At 44.3% G+C, this 17119-nt stretch overlaps 1 protein-coding gene across 1 annotated transcript in view; it reads right to left on the bottom strand.

Moving 5' to 3' along the window:
* Positions 1–16859, bottom strand: part of grin3a (glutamate receptor, ionotropic, N-methyl-D-aspartate 3A) — a 53439-nt gene extending 36580 nt beyond the window's left edge. The window contains exons 1-2 of the mRNA XM_028462736.1: positions 15844–16859; positions 7300–7994 (exon numbers count right to left, since the gene is read on the bottom strand). Of these exons, the coding sequence (XP_028318537.1) occupies positions 7300–7994; positions 15844–16461 (1313 nt within the window). The 5' untranslated portion in view covers positions 16462–16859. The remainder of the gene's footprint in view (positions 1–7299; positions 7995–15843) is intronic.
* Positions 16860–17119: the final 260 nt, after the last annotated feature.

Genomic DNA, 17119 nt, shown 5'->3' with positions numbered 1-17119 from the left:
AATGGTAAAGAGAGGGGGAAGGGAAGGGGGGAGAGGAAGAAAGAAAGGAAGAAAGGGAGAGGGAAAGAAAAGAAGGTACATATTTTACGATATACATTTTATTTCATTGCTATTTCCTGCTTTTACATCGGAGACACATTTAATTTTATATATATAAATTGTTTATTTATTTATTTATTTTTTGTTTGGTCAAAGTACTCCTGTTAAGGGGTTCTGGTATGGGCGGCTGGTTTGGAATGTAAGTGGCCTAAAAAAATTGGGCTATAGTTACACGATACCCACGGTGCCAAATTGTAACGGTTCCTACTATACTAGAAATTCTACACAGCAGTACTACGGTGGATTACGATACTACCGGTACCTGTTTCCTCTACATAGCGGTTGCCTCTACTCTCCTCTCGGCTTCTCACTGCACAGTCTACGCTCACTGCAAGCTACTTACTTGAAAACACACCGACATGGCAACCAAACTCCACAGCTGCTGAATGATTGGCTGTTTGCCTGTTTCAGGTGACGTACGGAGATATGATAGGCTGTTTCCGCACGTTGGCTCCGCAGAACGAGTTCCATGAAGACAGCTCCGCTTCGACAGAAACTCGCTTCAAAACAAACAACAAGCTAAAGTTCTGTCACACATGGAAGCATGCACGGCTTACAGTCACAAACACGAGACAACACATGGCAGAAGCACTGGGCCTGAGTGGTGAGTCTGCCGCGGCAGCGTCGTCGTCAGTGGCGTCACTAATTTTACTCAAAAAACCAAACTCCAAAAGTCCCATTTGGAACTATTTTGGCTTTAAACGAGGCAGAGATGGTAAAGCAATAGGAGATCTACTGTGCAGGCGCTGTCACCAGTAGTTATAGGAGCCAAAGGAGGAACTCAGCGCGATCTTTTTTGTAAATATATATATATATATATATATATATATATATATATATATATATACAGAGAATATTAACAATGTTCAAATTATATACATACAAAGGAGGATCACATCCAATCTCATAAAACACCAGTGACGTCATCCAGAATATACACATATATAGTTTTCACAGTGAATCAGTTCCTGTTTATTGTATTTTATCCTCTATGGTTTATTATGTTGTAGAAGAAACATTATTGTCAAATAGTTTTATTTTTTTAAAGACTAGATTTGTTATCCTACGTTAATTATTTATATTAGTTAAACATAAATTAATGTACAAAGGAAAGTGAATGATTTTTTTAATTTCAACCATATAAATTCTAACTTCATTTCTAAGTTTTTTTTATTGCTTTTATGCTTTTGTTCATGTACTGTTATCATGCACCAAACAACACTATAAGTAATTAATAAGTATTTCTAACTTGTACAAATACATTGCAGTTCATAAAGTGATATTACCTGGAACCGTGAGGACTGCTGTCAGCAAGTATCTGAGTCTGGATCTTTAGAAGATAAAGACCAAGTGTTCTGATTGACTCAGATCTTACATTCAGCATCAGATCAAATCTATCACAAAAACATCTTCTACCACCTAAAGAACATCTCCAGAGTGAAAGGTTTAATGACTCAGAAAGATCAGGAGAAACTGGTCCATGCTTTTATCTCCAGCAGACTGGACTATTGTAATGGTCTTCATCAAACATCTACAGCTGGTTCAGAACGCTGCAGCTCAGGTCTGAACCAGAACAAAGAGGTCAGAACACATTAGTCCAGTTTTAAAGTCTTTACACTGGCTCCCATGGTCATGTTGATGATGTCATGTGTTTGTTGATGATTTTAATTGATTTTACTGATGATTTTAAATGTTCTTATTGATTTTAAACAATTGAATGTTTTATCATGTAAAGCACTGAGTATGAAATGCACTATACAAATAAATTTGCCTTGCCTGCCTTGCCTTTGTCTGGTATAGTATCATGGTTACTCATTTTGGTATTGTGACAACTCTATATTGGGCAGAATAAAGCAGATGAAGACCACAATATGCTTTTAACAAGAAACACATTTGCTGGAGAAAGATATTAATCGAGTAAGGTCCAGATGGTCTGTTTATTTGCTCTTATGGGATGATCATGCTTCCTACCAACATCTGTTCTTCTCAGTTCTACTATTTTTCCGTAATAAAACAGTCACCGCAAACAGTTCCAGATTTCATGAATCGCATTGCATCCCATTTCCTCCTCCCATATTTTTGCTCCCTCTGGGAGATCCGCCTACTATGCATATTCATCAGAAGGAAATGCGATAAATGGAATGAGGGCTCATCGTGAAGTGCTGAAGACGTGCAGCCCTGATTCCCTGGGCTTTGTACTCCTTATTAGTGCGTGGAAAGACGTTTGCTCACGTTTTAATACCCGTAAACTGTTTGTGAATCTGCACCTCAGTGTCTAAAGTTACTCAGTGTTAACTCAACTCATTCTGGGTCTTTGAAGAAAATTCTCAGCAGATAAAGGTCGAGCTGATCTTGGGACGCAGCGACATGTGACGAAACACTGTTTAATAATAATAATAATAATAACAATAGAGATTAGAGTGAAGCTACTGCTTTGCATTCACTGAGACATGACACACCTCCACATGTATACATGGATTAATACTGACTGAGTCAGAGTGGGACTAGATGTAACACGATATTAACACATTACACAATGTATCGTTGGTGGTGGTGGTATGTACGGACTTCAATGGACTGCTGAAGGACTCCCACCAAAAAGCCTTTCTATCCTCAGGGTTTGTGTGCCTTCAACAGTCCCATGATTTGCTCTATAACTTCAGCCAGAGCGTGTCAGCGCACTGTTTAAGGGAGAGCTCTTTTTCTCTGCTTCATTGGCCATCGTTACATGATGTTTTTTTTAATTCGGAATTAGTTATTCCAAAAAAATAATTCGGAATTAATGTCTTCTGCTACGTGTTTACATGGAAATAGTAATTCTGATTTGATGATTACATGGAAAACAAGTTTATTTGGCTTTATTTAATTCTGCTTTAGGTCTGGGGGTTGGGAAGGGTTCTGATTGGACAGGGGGTGAACATGACGTATCATGTATACCAGGAAAAAATACATAAACTTTCTCTTTTCAGCTACAACATAAAAGACCACATGAGACCTTTATTTTAATTGCAGTTTTGAAGCAGCAGCTCGACAATAACACACAGTTTGACTTTGCTCTCCGGAGCAGGAGAGAACTCAAGTAGCAGAGAAAGGAGATAGAAGACGTACTTTGGTCAATCAAAGCCAACAGTTAATGGAACAGCTGCTTTACCTCCACTGTACAGGACGTAGAGTGAAAAATAAACTTTATAATGAGCCGCGCCTCATTAGTGAAGCTCTGGTGAAGTCATTCTGTTTGCTGTGTGTGTGTGTTTGTTTAATAAGTCCATGTGTCCATGTGAATGTCCACGTTTATCCTTCCGTCCATCCACTCTTTTCATTACATCTATGTCTTTTAAGGCTCTTATTAAATAAATAGTCTTGGCTCTAGTCCGGACGGACGTCTGGGATTATGTCATCACCAGCGTGTCATCGCGGCAAGTCGTGCATAAGCAAAACGACTGGAAGTAATTTTTTTTTTCTTTTTTTTTGTCTGCACATGCTGTCAAAGGTCTACACTACAAGAAGTTTAATCTTTTTTAGACAGCAATGCATTTTATTTATTTATTTTTTGTTATTGCAATTAAATAAATTCCATTATTTTATTGCATAATTGTGACCATCACCAGCCCTCCCTAAGGAAGGGTAAGAAACACTTTATTAAAGGGAGAATATAAAAAGAGAGAGCAGTGTTACACCTGGGTGAGGGGGTGGGGGGGAGGTGGAGGGGAAAGAGAGCAGGGAGGAGCAATTCAAGGTAGAACAATGGAAGGGTGGGGAAGAGTTGATTACTGTAAAGTGAGATGTGAAGTTGTAGACGTGAGGTTTAACTATATTGGTGGTGGCTGTGGACAGAGGGAAGGAGTGAGTGGTAATACCTGAAACAGGTATTTGGGATCAACGTATCTAAAGTTAAGCCCACTACAAGTTTTATCCCACAGTCCAAGGCATGCTAGTGCATCGTAGACCGATGTATGTGCAAGATACTGCCACTGTAAACCCAACCGCTGCCCCGGACTCGAGGACGCAGCCAGAATAGCAGAAAGAGCGGGGGCCAGAGAGAGGTTACTGGCACTGAGAGACAATGCTAAGACTGGTTTACGCCATCTGATTCCACCAGAGCTAAGGCGGATCTACCGGGGATGCCGTGCCGGTCGTAAACTCAAAGCTAAAATCAAGGCTAGAATTGCCAATTGGAGGATTTTTGAACCACCTATTCCTTCTGTTGTCATGGGGAATGTCAATGCTTTGTCTAATAAAATGGATAAACAATGCGCTGTTCGGGAGTCAACCAAGCTACAGAAAAAGCAGCCTGCTTATTTTCACGGAGACGTGGCTAACCAGCTACATACCGGACACTAATGTTGACCTGCCTGGCTTCTCCACTGTGCGGGAAGATCGTGATCCAAGACCAGTGGGAAGAGCAAAGGTGTGGGCCTTATCCTGTATGTGAACAAGCGATGGTGCCATTCTAATCATCTGACAGTTAAATCTGTGATATGCAGCTGGGACTTGGAGCTACTAGCTGTTAGCATCAGACCGTATTATGTACCACGTGAGTTCTCACACGTCATTGCGCTCTGTGTTTACATTCGAGTTTACTCCGAGTCCATCTACAACACCACTACGGCGCTTCAGTCCCAGCATCCTGATGCATTTTCCTCATATCTGGTCATTTTAACCATGTCACTTTGGACACTACTCTTGCCTCCCTCCACCAATATGTCAGCTGTGCCACGAGGAAAAATAGGGCATTAGATCTGTTCTATGCAAACACTAATAATGCAAATCCAATCACAACCTTGTCCACCTGCAGCCCACATACGTCCCCCTGGTGAAGAGGTAAACTGTAACAACTAGGCAGGTCAGGAGGTGGTCCCCTGAAGTGGAGGATGCACTCAGAGACTCTTTTGCTACTACAGCCTGAAGGAGGCTAATGAGGCACACAGCAGGTAGCTGGAGAGGAAGCTGAGAAACAATAACATGCAGGAAGTCTGGAGTGGTATGAAAACCATAGCAGGCTGTAGCACTAAGGGCAATGTGGGCTGTATGGACCTCCAGAGAGTGGAGGAGCTCAACACATTATTTAATCGTTACAGTTCCCTTTGACCACCTGCTTTCCCCAACAGCCCTCCTCCAGTTCCTCTGATCATTGCCATCCTGCTGCTCTTCCTCTTGCATCTCTCACGCCCCCCCAAGCGCACGCCACTCCCACCTCAACTCCTCCTTCCATCACGGTGGACCAGGTAACGAGGCAGCTGCAACGTATGCACCCAAGGAAGGCCGTGGGTCCAGACCAGGTCTGTCCAAGGCTCCTGTAAACGTATGCTGCTGAGCTGGGAGACCCTCTACAACAGGTCTACAACCTGAGTCTGTGGCTTGGGAAAGTTCCTTCATTGTGGAAAACGTCCTGCATCGTTCCAGTCCCCAAGAAGGGTCGCCCTCGGGAGTTGAATGACTACAGGCCAGTCGCACTCACATCACACGTGATGAAAACTCTGGAGCGACTGGTCCTGCAAATCATGTGACCCCAGGTGGAGACGGCAAGGGACCCCCTCCAATTCACTTACCAGGAGAAGGTGGGGGTTGAGGATGCAGTCCTATCTTCTTCACCGCACCCTCACATACCTTCGACTTTTCTAGTGCTTTTAATACAATCCATCCCAGCCTTCTCCAGGAGAAACTCACCATCATTGCTGGACTATTTGACCAACAGGCCACAGTTTGTTCGAGTGGGGTGCTGTAGGTCCTCAACATTGACCTGCAGCACTGGAGCACCTCGGGGCACTGTGCTCTCGCCCCTCCTCTTCACTCTCTACACTGCTGACTTTCGTTACAACTTTGATACATGCCACATACAGAAGTTCTCTGATGACACTGCAATTGTGACATGTGTTGGGGGGGTGAAGAGGGGGAGTACAGAGGCCTGGTGGAGGACTTTGTGGAGTGGAGTCAGCAGAAAAAGCTCCTTCTGAACTCAACTAAAACTAGGGAGGTGGTGCTGGATTTCCGCCAGGCGCCACCCTCCCTGCAGCCCATCAACATCAAGGGATCGAAGGTAGAAGTGGTTTCTACCTATAAGTACCTGAGGCTGCAGTTGGATAACAAGCTGAGCTGGGCAGTGAACATGGATGCTGTTTACAGGAAAGAGCAGAGTAGGATGTACTTTCTTAGACGGTTGGTCTCATTCAGGGTCTGTTTTAAGTTACGTATAGGTTTTATTGGTCCATTGTCTCCAGTGTCCTTTTTTTACTGTTGTTTATTGGGGGGGCAGTGCAAAGCGGAGGGACACTCAGAGGCTGAACCGACTCATTAAAAAGGCGGGTGTGGTGGTTGGACTGGGCCTGGATTCAGTGGAGAAGGTGGTGGAGCAGAGGACTCTCTCCAAGATCAGGGCAATCCAATCAGAGCCACCCTCTTAGCTCTATCTTCTCCCACCAGAGAAGCACCGTGAGCTCCAGACTCCTCTCTCTGTCATGCTCCAGGGACAGACTGAAAAACTCATTTGTCCCTCAGGCCATCAGGCTTTATAACAGAGACACTTCAGGGAGGAAGAGAGAGGGACATGTCTTGAAAATTGTCTTGCAGTGCCTTAACTTCTCTTAGACTGTTATGTATTTTTTGTTTTTTTTTAAATGTGTTTTTAACTTCTTAAATTCTGTAGATCCTGCTCTGTTTGTGTGAATGTGAGCAACAGACTGCTGCACAATTTCCTTCGGGATCAATAAAGTATTTATCATTTTTACTGACATTGTGACTGAAAAATCTGCTCAATGATCTAAAAAGCTGCTAAATTATGTAAAAACACATAGACATACTAATAGGGACATTTAGAAGGTTTTAGGACAAATTTGTAAAAACAATGGAGTGTCCTTTAACATCAGCCTAACTTATAAGCAGTCTGTTTTTATTATAATACTGATGGATTTATTACTTGTGTTTGTTAAAAATTACATGAAAATAGGAACTATAATAATAATAATAATAATAATAATAATAATAATAATAATAATAACTGCATATTAAATCGCAAAAATGTAATTGCAATTAGTTCAGCCATGATACTTTGTCTGTGATTTGTGAACTTTATTAGAAATCAGATCTAAAGAGCAAACTGTTCAGATGTAATCAACAACATAGTTTGGAGAGATTATTATGTAGTTACTAGCAGCATATTTAATGACAAACTGTTGTTAGAGATGATATGATGTTGATTCTCACCTGGTCAGGTATTCCCCTGAGCTGCTGTTACTCCTCTGTGAATCCAGACAGTTTGTAGTTCCAGGGATCAGCGCCCTGGCCGGGTTCTCCTGGGCCGCACTACCCACAGCCCGAGCTACCAGCTCCACAGAGTCGTGGACGTAGTGGTCAGCAGAAGGAGAACCCATGATGCCGTGGGCCAGTAATCCCAGTGGTAGCCCCTCTGTCCTCAGCTCAGCCACATTCTGACCGTCTCCAAGAACCCAGTGGAACCCTGGGAGCATGAGCCGGGCCACGGTGGTCCATAGCCCCCGCACCGCCCCAATGTCACAGCCAAACGTCACCAGCCCCGTGGTGGACGAGTGTTCTCTGAGGGCCTCCAGCTGCTGCAGCAGAACCTGCTGCTGCTCCGCTTTGGTAGAGTGAGACACGGAAGAACCAGAGGAGGAAGAGTATGAAGATGAAGATGCCTGAGCACCTGCTGAGGAGAGCAATGAGGACAAAGACGAGGCAGAGGCACCGCTCGTCAGGTTGATGAGAGCTCCCAGATGAAAGCGAGTGTTGTTCTTGATCAGGACCAAAAAGTTGCTGATGTTCCACTCCTGACAGAGAAGAACGCTGATGTCCCACCAGCTGTTCATCATCAACAGGGAGTAGAGCAGGTGGGACTGGGGCGCCTCCATGCTCTGCATCACCATTTGGAAATGAAGAGGATTCTGTAGCAAGGATGGATCAAAGGAAAATATGTTCAGAACAAAGGAAAATCAGATGGATCAAAGGACAATCAAATTGAAAGGATGTAACAGAGGGATGGAAAGCAGGGATTTAAAATGTGGAGTAATGATGTGAAGGGAATAAAAGAAAGATAGAACGATTTAGTCCAACAGTAGAGTTATTTTCTTTCTTTTTTATCTTAGAATTCCATTTGTTCCTCAGCAGAGGGCCACAATCCAACAGATATGATTGATCACCTGCTCCATGTCATCGAGAATCAACTTTACCTACATTTTAGCCCAATCAAAACATGTAAACCTAAGTGGTTCATTTAAATTCATGGTTTGCATTAGACAAGTTACAGTTAGTGATAATAATACAATAATAGAGCTGGAACTAATGGATCCTGGTTTACTAACTTTAACAACAGCTTTACATTAATGACTGATAATAATAATTATATAAAGGTCAATTTTCACCAATCATTTTCATCACTGTGAAAAACAGGCTTTGAAATATAATTGATCTCAGCAAATGGATAAGTTAACCCTAATGCTGAAACAAACAAACACAGGAGAAAGTCCTTGTTTGAAGGTCTAATAATAAATGAGTGAATGTTAATGCAGTCAGAGATTAACTTTCTTTCTTCACTGACGCTTCACCTCTTCTTTGTTCCTCATGTAAATGATAAATATACAATAAACAGATACTGTGAAAACAGTCATAATGCTCCTTTATTTATTAAAGGGAGGAAATAAAAAGGGAGAGCAGTGTTACACCTAGGTGAGGGTGGGAGGGGGAAGGGAGCAGGGAGGAGAGACTTAAGGCAGGAAATGTAAAGGGTGGGGAAGAGTTGATTATTGTAAAGTGAGAGTGAGATGTGTAGTTGTAGTTGTGTATATTGTGTTTATTATGTTGTGTAATCAATCCAGTCAGGTGACCAGTGTGTAGCTTAGGTATAATGGTGGTGTCTGTGGACAGAGGGAAGGAGTGAGTGGTAAAACCTAAAACAGGTATTTAGGATCAACGTGTCTAAAGTTAAGCCCAGTTTTATCTACAGTCTAAGACATGTCAGTGTATCATAGACCAGTGTATGTGGAAGAACCTCTACTGTAAACCCAAGCACTGCCTCGGACCTGAAGATGCAGCCAGGCCAGCAGAGAGAGCGAGGGCCAGGGAGCCCCAGGCCACCCCCCACAGTCGAGCAGCCCCCATATGCCCAAAAGGTCCCAAACCAAGAGGCAGCCACTGCCCCCCACATACACACCTGAGAAAGCCCCAAGGAGCCGAGGACCCAGCGCACCCTGCCATCGACCCCAACCCCCAACCCCAAGGCCCCCGCAAACATCCACCCACCCACCCCAACACCCAGCCCCTCAAGGGGAGGGCCCAGAAAGCCCCCCGCCCGAGACCCCAGCAGGGGAGCCAAGGCCCACGACCAGCAGACGGCCGAAGCCGTGCCGAACAGGCAGCCGATGGGCCCAGAGCTAGCAGGGACTGGACCCCAGGCCATAAGGACCCAGAATAGAAGCAGCACTGGGAGCAGCCCGCCCAGGGATGACAAATACATCCTCAGCCGCCTTTGGCATTGAGGAGATGCTGCAAGCCGCCCCGCCGGCGCCCAGGCACCCTGACCGAGCCCCCCAGAGCGCCCCAGATCACCCTTTATCGACACCGCCCACGCGATGAGCCTTAGTTATTGCTAAGGTCAGCAGTTATGCTGAGGGCATATGCCCCTCCTGCGCAAGGGGGATATGCCTCTCCTTCATGCCCCCAAAGAAGCCGTCATGTCAAGTTTACAAAGTACGGAACAATGGCTGGTAAAGGATCCAGAGCGAGCCAAAGCCTACAGTGCAGAGATCCAGAAGTTAGTTAATGCGGTTTCAGTCACCAAGCTAAGCCCTGAAGAAGTCAACCAAGAGGGAGAAGAGTTGTACATTCCACACCACATGGTGAGTCACAACAATAAGAACCGCATTGTCGTCAACTGTTCTTATCAACACTGAGGCCAAAACCTGAACGAATCGCTGCTGCCTGGACCAACGCTCAGAGCTTCACTCCTGGGAGCGCTACACGCCGTCGCCCTAAGCGCAGACATAAAGGCAATGATTCATCAAGTTCGCCTCCTCCCTGAAGACCGACCGCTCCTCCGCTTCGTGTGGCATGACTTGACGAAAGACGATCCTCCAGCAGTGTTTGAGTGGCAGGTTGTACTATTCAGCACAGCATGCAGTCCGTGCTGTGCCACGTTTGCCTTGCAGCACCATGTAGCCAACCATAGCCAGCCAGGAGACAACGCAATCTTCTCCATCGAGAGGTGCTTTTATGTAGACATCTTGCAGAGTCTGCATATGCCTGAAGATACCAGACAGTTGGTCGACAGACTTCGCAAGCTCCTAGCATCCGGTGCCAAGCGTCATTGAACATCTACCCAAGGAGGCCAGGTCTGACAGCTTTGAGCTTTGGCTCAACCAAGACAGAGTGGACTCCCTTGAATCGACCCTAGGACTCAGCTGGCACTGTCAATCAGACACTATAGGCTACAAACATTGGCCCATAGAGTACGGCGTTCCCACAATGTGGAACATCTATCGAGTCTTAGCCAGTCAGTACGATCCTTTGGGGTTCATCCTACCCTACACCACCCAAGCCAAAATGCTGGTCAGACGCCTTAGGGAGAAGCAACAAAACTGGGATGATCCACTTCTTCCCCAATACCTCCAACAAGTCTAGAATGACTGGGTAGAAGAACTACAGTTTCTGCCATAACTTATTCTGTCATGACCATATGTGACTGCACACACCCAACACAGCATAACGTGGATGGCTGTTCATCATAGGAATGGGATCCACACAAGGTTCCTGCTGCTTAACAGAAGGTTTTCCTTGCCGCCATGATGAATTCATGTTGCGTGTGGGATACATATGTATGTGTATATACGTATATATGCATATGTGTGTATCCATAAAATGAAGAGTCCGTCCTTAAGACTGCTCTACTGTAAAGTGCCTTGAGATACCATTGGTTATGATTTGGCGCTATACAAATAAAGATTGATTGATTGATTGATTGATTGAAGTAGATCAATCCAGTCTCACCCATGATGTTCACATATTTACCGATGCATTGGAGCAAGCATATGGCTCGGTGGCGTACTTGAGAACAGTAGACAGTCAAGGTCAAGTTCACCTGTCTTTCCTCCTGGCCAGGTCCAGAGTTGCGCCCAACAGACTCCCCTCCATGCCCCGATTAAAACTGTGCAGAGCGGTCACAGGAGCCAAACTGGCTAAGCTCTTTGAGAGAGAGCTAACACTGAAGATAAACCAAACTATCAAGTGGACAGACTCCACCACGGTGTTGACGTGGCTATAGTCAGAGTCTTGCTGCTTCAATATTTTCATCAGCACCAGAGTAGCAGAAATCCAGGAACTGACCAACCCATATGCCTGGCGCTACTTGGACTCAGCAAGCAACCCGGCTGATGACATCACCAGGGGCAAGACCCTGCAAGACCTCTTGAAATCGAACAGGTGGAGTCAAGGGCCTCCATTACTGCTTCAAACCCCGGAGAAAGGGCCTGTCAAGCCCAACGTTGAACCAGCTGATGATGTCTTTGAGTACAGGAAGTCTACCTTCTGTGGAGTCACTTCCACCACCTCTAGCACAGTAGACGCGGTGGTGAAGCAGTATGTCACCTGGATGGAGCTGCTAGAAGCTACAGAGCAGCAGCTCAATGGGGCGGCAGAGCAGACTGCCAGCTGTACCGCTGAAGATTATCGCCAAGCAGAGGTCCTCATAATTCAACAAGCCCAGCATGAGAGCTTCCCCGATGAGCTGCGGCTCCTGAAAGCAGGCAAATCTGTCTCATCCAGTAGCAGGTTGCTCACTTTGTCACCAGAGATGGACGAGAAAGAGGGTCTCATCCGTGTCGGCGGAAGACTCCGTCGTGCTGTAGAGCTCGAGCAGACAGCAGTGCATCCAATTGTGCTCGATCCTGCCCACCCATTTACTAAGCTCCTAATTCAAGACTTTGACAGTTGATTGCGCTATTCTGGGCCAAAAATTCGGCACTTGTACTGAATTTTGAGGGGCCGCAAAGAAGTACGTCGTTTCCAACACAACTGTGCTGAATGTCGGCGATGGAAAGCCAGACCTTCGTTCCCCACTTCAACCCTCCTGCAGCACCTCACTTTGGAGGAGTCTGGGAACGGAAGATCCGCACCTTGAAGACAGCCCTGTACACTACGGTGGGATCCCAGCCAGTCCCAGAGGAGGTACTACCAACTGTGCTACTTGAAGTGGAAGGGATCCTCAATCCCAAGCCTTTGGGGTACGTTTTATCTATCTCGCCGACCTTGACCCTGTGATGCCCAATGTCTTGTTGATGGGGCGGCCGGATGGATCCCTATCCTAGATTGTGTATCCAGAGACCGAGCTTGTGCGGCGCCATTGCTGGAGGCACTCTCAAGTTTTGGCAGATCGCTTGTGGTCCAGCTTCTTGAGGAACTATCTGCCCAACTTAGAGATTCGTCAGAAATGGCAATCTTCACCAGCCGACCATCGTGATGCTGGTGGATCCTCAGCTTCCCCGGGCCCTGTGGCCCATTGGCCGTGTCACCAAAGTCCACCCCAGCACTGATCCGGTCAGCGGATGTGAGAATAGGTGATTGTGACTACACCAGACCAGTGGCAAGGCTTGTTGTCCTGCACGCTGTCCCGACTGGAGAAGAGGAAGACAGCACTACCATCCATGCTGCCATTCAATGAGACATCAGCGCCTCTGTCACCTTTCTGTGGAGCGAATGCACACTTTGTACATTCGGGGGCGGCTGTTAGAAAGGCTCCAGATGTTTAAAGTTATTAAGCTAAGTCATTATTTCTTATTATTTGCATTTAATGTGTCCACCTTAAGAGTTGACGTTGATCATTAGCAGCTGCAGTAGAGAGTAAACTCTGGCTAAGTTTACTTTCTTTATCTTTAAAGTTTATTGTGCAGTGTTCAAGTGTTGGTGTGCGTCATTGATGAATGTGAGTACAGTATTTGGTTAATTATTGAGTGAGTGTCGGTTATGTGTTTGTATGATACGACATCAGTTTTCTGCTTAAGTTCACACTTTGCTTTAAGCATTTTCACTTTATATTTCTCAGTGGTTTATTGTTTAAATAGTTTATTTAGGTCGATAGGCATGTTGCTAAATGTATAGCATGTATATTGTGTTAGTCTGCTCTCTGTTTGGACACGCCCAACATACGTGTTGATTGACAGGAGCATTACAGCCTTAGATTTCTACTTAAGCTAAATTGATGCCATTTAAGGCTGTAGAGACATTTATTTAGTTATGGTTTACTGATTACATTATTTGTAATGCTACAGTAAATTGTGTGTCAAAGTTATTTTCTTATTTGAGATTGATGTTTATTTTAATTATGTGCTGTGATAACCTGTGTATTAGAATTATACAGTATTGCTGTTTTGTGATATTGTGTGTATTTTATTGTGGTATTATTCTCATTATTATTTCTTGTCTGTATTCTACAGAACCACACACGTAACTATTGAATAAAGAGTTAAACTACAGCTCTCGTTATTGTGTCCTGACCGACGCCCCAGGGGCAAATGAAGCTTAAACACATAATGAACCAACGTATTATACAGTCCTTTAGTTTAACACCATTAACATATAAACAAACTAACAGCAGAGGTAACAACAGTAAAAATACATGTGCTCTGATTGGTCGTTATTCTAATGATGACATTAATGTTAATCATGTGACTCTCAGATGACATACAATCACGTTTGTGACCCCCCCCCCCCCACCCCCCCCAACACACACACACTAATATAATGGCTATTGATGAAGCGTAGCACTGATTAATTAAAGTGATCAGGTGTCTCTGACTCTGCAGCAAACAGTCGATTAGTTTATTGATTAGTTTTATTATTTATAGTTTGCTTCTATGTCACACACTAGAGTTTATTATGGAAACGGCACTGCCGTCAGAATAGAATATATATATATATATATATATATATATATATAATCCACATACTGCACACTCAGCACGCCGTACTGTAGCTGAGTGTGTGTGTGTGTGTGTGTGTGTGTGTGTGTACTTTTTAGAAATAGAAAACACAAAGAATCTGAGCCAAGCTTTGATTGATCTCAAACTGAGTAACTTCATTTAAATAGAAATGAAAAGTTATATCAATAAAGAATAAAAAACGACAATGCTACTTATACCTGTATCAAATATAGATATTCCTATTGTCAATAAGTATCACAACAACTTTATTTTATTTAGATGTAAATAAATAAATAAATAAATGCAGATCAATGTGAATCAGACAAAAGTAAAGAGTAGTGTTTTTACTTCATTCTCAGTGTGATTTATTGTTTCTACTCTAGATGAGAAGGACAGTGATTGGTTTGTTCTAGATTGTTCCCAGTGACATCACATCACTGCAACCATACATTCACTTTGGTGTAAATCACTTTATCAGAGTTTTTTGCAGCAAAAACAAAAAATCACAGTAAGAAGGAAAATGCTTCACTTATATAGGACTCCACGTCCCACAATGCAATGCACCAAACTTTACCAATATGTCAACAAACCAAGTCTTTTTACATGTATTTTTCCAGTAAATGGTGTTCTAGGGTTTGATCTTTGAGGCCTAAACTATGCTTTTATCTTTAAAGTGACACTTATTGTTAATTAATACATACGACAGGCATTGAGATCAAACTGAGACTTATTGTCTGTGGTCCCTGAAATTAAATGAGTTCATCCTGAAATAAGAAGTGAAGTAAAGATGCATGAGTTTGACTTTATGAGGACAGTTGAGAACATGAAGGAACATTTTAGTGCTGATATGATCATATCACTGACAGAACAGTTGAACTAATGCTGAGTGTTTACACACACACTCCTGAAGTAACTGTGGTTCTGATGATATTCTCTGTGAACTTCAGCCATACAAAGGTCCAGACTGTGAACACAGTGTATATACTGTACATGTCAGGAATATAAAACATGTCCTTTATAATTTCAAGGACCAACTGAAAGAAAAGTATAACAATCATATGTAAAACTATATCAGATGTAGTTTATCCTTAAATAAAATAAATAATATTGTTTTGATTCCTCAAAAATAATCAAGAAATATGTTGAAAAGAGGTTAAAAGTCACAATAATGGCTCAAAATATGTGACATTAGGTGTAAAAGTGGTAGAAATGGTTTATAAGTGATGAACATGTCTGGAAAGTAGAAAAATGTGTAGAAAAGTCATTAAAATGTGATTCAGAAGTATCAGAAATGGGAGAAATGTAGCAAAAATACATTAAAAGGAGCAAAAATATGGTAAGAAAAACTGATGAAAATATGTTAAAATATGGTGAGTTTGGTGGAGATGTAGAAAAATGGTAAAAAATAAGCAAAAATGGACTGAAATTATTTACAAAATATTCCTAGTTTCTTGAAGGCATCTGGTGACCCCCTCCCAGTGTCTCACAACCCCAAATAGGGTCCTGACACCAAGGTTGAGAACACCTGGTTTACACAATGGGTGGTGAAAGTCAGAGTCAGCATTAAATGATTAGAATCTGATGAATGAATGATGGAAGAACATGTGATCAAGTTATTAAATATTAAATGTATTTCTTTATGTGTGAGAGTCAGCATCAGCCCGTCTGGAGGTGGACCAGGTACAGGTGGACTATAAACATCATTAACATGTACCTGATAAAAGGCTTTGATGTGGACTATGAAAGGCTTTGATGTGGACTATAAAAGGCTTTGATGTGGACTATAAAAGGCTTTGATGTGGACTATAAAAGGGTTAACACGTACCTGACTGTTTCTGGGGAACTCTTTGTGCACCAGGCTCACCACGGGCACCTGCAGCGCACACGACACGAACTCCAACTTAATGAAGTCGTCCCGGTTCCGGGGGAAGGCAACCATGGCGGAGACCCCCTGGACCACCACGGTGTGGCACACATTCTCTAGGAAGGACAGCGGGTCCTCGTCCTCGGGATCCCCGGAAGAGGAGGATGACAGGGCGGGTAGCTCCCCCAGGGCTGAGCCCACCGCCATCACCACCTCCAGGCTCAGGTTGAACGGAAGAACCGATGCTGCGTTCACGGACCGGGCCGCCAGCAGGACCGCGTCCCGGGGCATGAACACCTGGTCCTCCCGGTGCCTGGTCTGACTCCGGGTCTGGCTCCGGGTCTGGCTCCTGACGCGCGTCCTGAGGTTCACCCCGTTTCCAGACGCACCGGCTGTTCTCAGCTCCGGGTCTTCAGATCCTGGTCCGAGAACCCGAGGCTGGACGTGCAGAGCCCCGATCCGGACCGTGTGTCCGATCCGTTTGAGGACCTGACACGGCTGGGGGTGGCAGAGGGCGCACGGGACCAGAACCAACAGGACGCACACCACCACCATCATCATCAGCCCCAATGTCTTCATCCTCCAGGATCAGAACAGACCCAGAGCCCGATCCAGCTCCGGGTCGTGGTCCTGGTCCGGTCCGCCTCCAGCGCGTGTCCAACTTGTCCGTTCCTCCTCAGACAGAACCAGGAGAACCAGGACAGAACACAGGCTGAGCTCAGAGAGAACCGGTAAACTACTGATGTTCATCTCAAAGCTTTAACATCCTCATGGTTCAGGTTTACAGATGTTTGTGGTCCAGATGTTTGTGTCTCAGAAACAGGTGAAAAATGCGCATCAAACGGAGATTTGATCACATCTGGAAACATGTGGAAAAACATGTGGAAGATTCAAGGAAAAAGAGCTTCATCATCATCATCATCATCATCATCATCATCGTCGTCGTCGTCCACAGCACGCGCATGAAGACGCGCGCACTCCCTTCAACACAGAAACGTGAGAGTGCACTGACACTTGTGGTGAGAGGCTCCGCTCTGACACACACACACACACACACACACACACACACACACACACACACACACACACACACACACACACACACACACACACACACACACACACACAAGCTGCGGTCCGCGGGCTGCACACAACCCGTCAGACTGAAGGACTTCAAAGCTTCCATAAACATCAGCTGTTATTATTCATTTTTATTTTTCCTTTTTTCATTTCTTTT

Source organism: Gouania willdenowi, chromosome 12 (assembly GCF_900634775.1).
Source record: "Gouania willdenowi chromosome 12, fGouWil2.1, whole genome shotgun sequence".
Lineage (NCBI taxonomy): Eukaryota > Metazoa > Chordata > Actinopteri > Blenniiformes > Gobiesocidae > Gouania > Gouania willdenowi.
This window is presented reverse-complemented; position numbering and strand designations above follow the sequence as displayed.